General features: G+C 38.8%; 1 protein-coding gene across 1 annotated transcript; it reads right to left on the bottom strand.

Moving 5' to 3' along the window:
• Positions 1 to 919: 919 nt before the first annotated feature.
• On the bottom strand, positions 920 to 5300 carry LOC149214307 (disease resistance protein Roq1-like). Its single transcript, XM_089389357.1, has 3 exons — positions 3832 to 5300; positions 3365 to 3697; positions 920 to 2218 (listed from the first exon to the last, which is right to left on the bottom strand). Exons 1-3 carry the CDS (start codon positions 4762 to 4764, stop codon positions 920 to 922), a joined length of 2565 nt encoding a protein of 854 aa, XP_089245483.1. The 5' UTR covers positions 4765 to 5300.
• Positions 5301 to 6862: the final 1562 nt, after the last annotated feature.

The raw sequence follows: 6862 nt of genomic DNA, 5'->3' as shown, positions 1-6862 counted from the left end.
TACTCCCATACATCCCCATTGTGCGTCTCCCCTCACCCAAGTCTCCCCGTCCCAAAGTCTTGGTGGAACATTGACCATAATTCAGTTGTCAGCCATCATTGGTTGTGAATGCAGGTTGACTCATCACTGGTATTCAAGGAAAACTATGCCACATGTAATTCCCTGCTAGTGGTGGTCAGTAAAGGGGCAGCCTTCACTCCTGCCAAATGCCTCTCGGTCTAAGGTAGTTAACCAGTGTTCTTAAATCTGAAAAAACGAGTCTTAACTGAACAGAAAAAGTTTTAAAACGTACTCCATATTCATATCATCATGCTTCCATTCAAACCCAATGAAAATTTAATTGCTCTTTACCTTTTTTTTCATTAATTCACATGTGTTGGTGCATGCATACGCTTCACAGCTCCTGTCTTCTCGTCCCGCTTGACCTTATGAAGCTCTTGTTTATATAATGATGAAGGGCAGTAGAGAAGTATTTTGAGTTTCGACTAATGTTTGAAAATCACAATACCTTGCCAAAGGATTATTAAACGCATGAAAAGGATTTAGAAGAACTGTCATCGAACTTCAAGTCCCATAGTATGCATGAATACAAATTCTTTAACAAAAGAGTTAACTTCCAAGTTTCTTTCACAACAGATTTGCATGCCACAAAGAAGCAAATCCTTTTAAGTTGCTTTCATTTTATAACTGCACAAGTTTTTTAAATTTCCACTCTTCCTGCTGTAGTTTTGTAGGGCTCTTCAGTCTTCTTTCGTGTGGGCTGAGCCTGCTCAAGTACTCCATGACCCTAATCAGTTTGGGAAACAGAGGGTTGTCATACAACTCCCCTGCGCCCCATCTCAATTCTTCGGACAACTACTTTTCAATCCAATGACTGCTGCTCTCATCACGATTGGAAAAATCGCTTTCATCACCACCATCAGAACATGGTATTTGAAGACTCGACACCAAATCCCGACTCCTCTCCAGATAGGCAACCTCCAGAGATATCAACGTTCTCTAATCCCTGACACTCGTGGATGTCCAGACGTAGAAGTTTTGAAAGACCACAAAGCCCTGTTATTCTCTTCAATACAGGACAATCTTCTAATTCCAGTGATACCAGTGATGTTGGCAATGTTCCAATCTCGACCAGCTTATGACAAAATTTGATGTCAAGATGCTGAAGGTTGGAGCAAACCCCTTCAGAAAATGATATTTCCTTTATTTGCGTCCCCCAAACCTGTAACTCTTTGAGACGGAGCATACACTTGCCAATAGAAGGGAATAATATGCGCCCATCTATTGATGCATTTTTTCCTTTTGCAACCTTTCCAATGCCGGCAAATGACAGGGCATGTAGTGGGCAATCTGTTACACTCAAATCTTCAAGATTGTTCAACTCAGTGACACACATTGGTAAATACTCTATTATTCCCTTCCGTATCCAAAGCTTTGTCAATTGTTTCAACTCGCCAATTGAGTCAGGCAAACATTTCAATCTAGAGCACCCAGAAAACGTCAATTCCTTTAAACACCCTAGATTTGAACCCAGGGAAGCGGGCAACATTTCCAACATAAGGCATTCTATTACCAGAACTTTTAAATTGCTTAGGCTTCCAATAGCACATGGCAATTCTCTTAATTTTGTATTCCACAAATATAATTTTTCCATGAAAAGCTGACTTGTGACTTGGGCAGGCAATTCTTCCATATCACCACAACATTGAAGATCCAAGCTTTCCAGTGTGGTGATATTTCCAAATGTTTCGCCCGACAGCATCAACCTGCTGCAGTCCTTCAAACAGAGATGTTTAAGTTGAACTAAATTCCTGAATGACGGTGGGAGCGTTTGCAAATTGAAGCTCTGAGACAAGTCAAGATATTGAAGGTTTGTAAGATTCCCAAAGGAATGTGGCAGCATTTGGAAATACGAGCCAGACAGGTTAAGATAGTGGAGATTTGTAAGATTCCCGAACGAGTCTGGAAGCTTTTGCAAATAGGAACTTCCGGACAAGTCCAGATATTGGAGGTTCGTAAGATTCCCGAGCGACTCTGACAGCAACTCCATATGTGTGTGTACTCTCAGATGCTTCAGTGACCGGAGATTAAAGAACTCTTCGTGCAATGTTTCGACATAATTGGCTACAATTTTCTCCAGGTGCTTCAGTTTTCCTATGGACTTGGGAAATTGTAGAAGGCTATGACCAATAAGCAACTCCCTCAACTCCAAAGGTGCCTGCAATGTGTGGAAAAATGGAGTCTTTAAATGTTTTTTTTTTAATCACAAATTTAAGTGAAAATTTAAATATGAACTGGGTTTTACCAATATCCAATCTAAATTCTGAACTAAATTCACCCAATCTAAACATAAAACCCCTCACCCCTCACCCAAGAGAAAAATTCAATACACCAAATAAAAATTAACACATAACTTTGTGTATCACCATAACACATAACTTTGTGTATCACCATCACCCTGTTAGAATTAATGGAGAACGAGGGACTTAGTTCATTAGTTGAGTATGCTTTTGATTAGGATTTAGTTCTTATTTTTTTGGAATTTGTTCTAATTTCTCTACTTGTGTAAAAGCTATATATATTTTTGATTGTAAGATGAAAAGGGTAGAGCATTTTGCCAGTGGCAGTCTCCAGGTATACTCTCTCACCTGAGAGCTACCCAGTTTATCAGTGAGTTTGATTCTTTAATTTCTATCCTAGTATCTGAGCCCCGGAAGGCCTGTCCCCTCCTAGGCTTGGCCTGTCCTGGGCTGAGGGAAATAAGAGAAAAGTATATTTTGTTTTGGTTCACCCAACTACAAAATTATATTTCGTAAACACACCCGGGTGCATTGCAAGCATTAAAAACCAGGTTTGAAAACTGTTACTGAGTACTGTCAAAGAAAGCTAATCGGAGCAGATCCGATTGAGTCATGAGATCCCTAAAAAAAAATTAAAGATTTTTAAATTAACAAAATAGCAAAATAAAACTGGTTTCAACCCCGTTCAAAAGGTGAAAATCTGAATATATGATTCCATGGACCTCAGCATATCGATAGAGACAGGAAATAAAACAGATATCAGTTTGGACCAGCTTGTTATATGAAGGGCGGTGATAGTATATCATCCAAAGTTATTATAATATCAGAAAAAAGTTAAATCTTCACCCAAGCTAAAGATAGAAGCCCTCACCCCAGAGAAAATTTCAATATACAAAATCAGAAATAACACATAAAACTCTAACCCAAAATTTATTTATTATAAAAAAAAAAACTTCAATATGCAAAAACCCCTCTCAAAAACACATAGAAACCCTCACCCAATTTTTTTATATTTAAGAAGAAAACTCAATATATTAAAAGAACAGAAAAAAACAGACATGTACCTCATTTTCTCTCTCCCACAATGTTTCCAACTGGCATGAGCTCAACACTGCAGAACTGTCATCTAATTCCTGCACTTGGCAACCGTCATTAGGCAGTTCTAAAACTCTTAAATTTTTTATCGGAATCCAGGAAGGCAGAGAGGGGTAGGGATAGTCATTCCAGCAAAGCCATAGAAGATCCGAGTATGTCAGCACATTGGATATGTTTCTCAAACAATCACCGTTAGCCCTCAACAGTTGCAACCTGCTCATATCAACATAACGTTTCTTACTCTGCGCAGATTCTGCGAACGATTCGCCAAAATTTCGTTGAACCATGGTAATTCCACGCACCTAAATTGTTATCCGAAACAGTTAGAAGAAAAAGATTGCCATCATTGCAAAGTTTCAGAAATCACAACGTGAAATTTCATTTCTCTGATCTTAAATTTCAAAACATAACAAAATGTTAAGCTTCAAACACTTACAGATGATCGGTGGGACACAAAGGGAGAAACCTTGTCAGTTGGGCGCCAAAGACGAAGGCAAGGCTCTCTCTCCGCCAAAGTTCTGCCCAAATCTCTGAGGTGATCGTGCATTCTTATACGGTTTTCAGTGTCTACCTCAACAAGACACTTGTTCTCTAAATTCCGAAGACCAATGGAGCCTCTCCAGCCACAACCATCCCATATTCTTATTACTTTGTCCCTGTCTTCTCCTACGAAGAAACATGCAATATCTAAGAATATCCCTTTGTCCTCTTCATCAAGACTGTCGTAGCTAACTTTAAGACTTTTTTGTATATCGGTGGGAACTATGTTAGACAATTTGCTCAATTGGTCTTGCCAGTACCCTATCTCAGGGTTTTCCAAGTAAAGTAGCGCCCCTATCACTTTGAGAGACAACGGCAATCCTTGGCACACCTCCAAAAATTTTCTAACCACTTGTTCAAATCCCAAAACAGGGCAAGGTTGGTGGAAGGCGTGCAAGCAAAAAAGCTCTTGAGAATGTTCTTTATCGAGGCCTGTCAGCTTGTAAATGGATGCCTCTCTTATTCCAGACCTCATAAAGATACCCTTATCGCGGGATGTAATTAAAATCAAGCTACCTGAACGAAGGACGTCCTGCACAGGTGAACATAACGCACGCAGCTGTTCAACAGAATCCACATCATCAAAAATTATGAGTGCGCGACAACGCGAGACACGATGCATGAGCATCCCTATGCCTTCATCAATGTTATCAATTGCCTGCTCCTGTCCAGTCAAGTCCTTATAAAGTTTACTCTGCAACGATGTTAAAGAGCTTCTCGCTGCAGCTTCTCTTACATCAAACAAAAAGCAGGATCGATCATAATCCGATCTCCTACTGTTGAAAAATTCTTTCGCTAGAACAGTCTTGGCAACACCACCAAGGCCCATTATACCCACAACCTGGGTTTTCGCGCTGCCATGTTGCAATAACACGGTGCTCTCAAAATCAAGTAGCTTTTCAACCAAACCAGTTGGATATGTGGCCACATCCAATGGTGGTTTTATAGCCTTTTTCTGAACTAGATGTTCGACCTTATCCACAAGCTCACCCTCGTCCCTGACAGCAAAAGCTAGTGAGCAACATGTCTTAAAAGCACAATCCGCCCGTCTTTTCTATCAAACATAAAGTCATTGGTACAATATAAATTTGAGTTCTCACCTGTTACACGCCTCCAGCTCCAGACCGCTAATCTCTGAAACGCGAGAAAGAGCGTCCCTCCAGTTTTCAATAGTCTGGGGGTCGTATCTCCGCTTCATTTTGTGAGTTTGAGGGTCCCAAGTCTTCTTCTTTTCTAGGCTGCGAAGGGCTTTCGCATACACATTGCCTTTCTCTTTACCCTGTGTCCACCTAAGCAGGGAAGGCTTCACATGATAGAAAACTGGAATAATTGTAGCCCTCGACTTTAACATCAGCTGGAGCTCCTCAAGGCACCAATTTGACTATGCGTATGTCATAGAGAAAATTGCTACATGAACGGAGGCCGTTGTCTAATTATTTTGCAATTTTGGATTTTTTAGCTGGAATTTAGTAAATTAATTTGTGCTCAGATTATGTTTTTGGTAAATTAACTTCTGCTCAGATTATGTTTTTTAAAGATCATGTTTTTTTTAAAGAAATTGTGACCAGCACGCTCAAAGCCATGTACTGTTTTAGTAGAGATTATGTTTTTTAAAGATATTGTGACCAGTTGTCAAAGCCATGTCTTGTTTTAGTAGCTGTAATTTATAGGTATCTAAGCTGTCAAAATAATCGGGAGATGCAGGGTATCAGATTTTGTTATTTTAGGTACTGTGAGCAGTAAGATTAAAGCCATGTCCTGCTTTAGTAGCTGCAACCCATAGGTATTTAAGTAGTCAAAATAATCCGGAGATGCACTTAGGCTGGACCACACAATCCTTAGCATCACTAAATTTTGCCCATAAAATTTTGAAACAATGATTTTTTAAGACGGAGTGTCTTAACAAAACACCCTGTAGTGTATTCTACTCTACTCCCCTGAGCTTTTTGATTAGATCATGTTGTGTTATTTTGTTGTTTAATATTCATATTTAATGTAAAATAAATTCAATATCCTGAATTTTTTTTGTTTAATATTCATTTTTAATGTAAAATAAATTCAGTATCCCGAAAAACTGTTCACGTATCAAGCTTGTAATTTTGGATTACCTACAACCGGCTGTTCTGCCCTGGTTCTCTGATTAACAAATATTATTTACACCACCAAAATGTTAGACAACGTCATTCTTTACGGAGTTGTTTTTAGTGTAACTTTTTGGAAGTTTTTACCGTGGCTGTTTCTGGTGTAATTTCTCTAAAATCCGCCAGGAATTTATTGAAATCACAATTCTGATGGGTAATCCTGTGCAATCTAAGTGTCTAAGGGTTTTCCAGCGTGCTGAATCCATATATAGTCAAAAAACTAGTTTAAATAACACAAATGAAAATTTCACCTCAAATTACATTCTTTCCTTGGAATGAACATTCAATAACTCCACACCGAAATAATAATTCTGCTATGCTAATGAATATTCAATGGCCCCGTACGCAAATAATTGGTCATACGATGTATGGGAGCCAGGATTCGGATGTTCTCGATTACTTGTACTTGCAGCTGCCACGAAGTTTCTCCATAACAAGAAATCAATGACTCCACGTTCTACGAACAAAGAAATTTCCCTTGAAATTGCCAGGAAAATGCAATATTATTTTAATCATTCAGGATGAATCTAGGCACATGTCAATGTTGAAAAAAAATGGACGGAAAAATGATTGGATATTCTTTCAATTAATTTTTAAAAATAATCCTCCTTCCTGCAAAGACTTCGAACTTACGAAAGTAGCACGTTTGTATTAGCCGGTTCCATGTACACTCTCTCGCAAATACTCGGAAATTGCAGAGGTAAGTTCAACTCTGCTTTCAATTATTTATAATAGGATTCCTCTACTCCGAATTTTTTTTAATATTAAACGTGTTAGTGTTTAGTT

Source organism: Pinus tabuliformis, chromosome 1_1 (genome assembly GCF_031772625.1).
Source record: "Pinus tabuliformis cultivar Carrire ecotype Pingquan chromosome 1_1, CPIR1, whole genome shotgun sequence".
Taxonomy (NCBI): Eukaryota; Viridiplantae; Streptophyta; class Pinopsida; order Pinales; family Pinaceae; genus Pinus; species Pinus tabuliformis.
Note: the sequence above shows the minus strand (reverse complement) of the source record. Positions and strands in the feature narration are given on the sequence as shown.

Coding starts and splice junctions, on each gene's coding strand:
- LOC149214307 (XM_089389357.1), bottom strand. CDS start 4,764: ATGGGCCTTGGTGGTGTTGCCAAGACTGTTCTAGCGAAAGAATTTTTC. Junction 3,698..3,831: donor TTGTGTCCCACCGATCATCT/GTAAGTGTTTGA, acceptor ATAACAATTTAG/GTGCGTGGAATTACCATGGT. Junction 2,219..3,364: donor TGTGGGAGAGAGAAAATGAG/GTACATGTCTGT, acceptor CACACATTGCAG/GCACCTTTGGAGTTGAGGGA.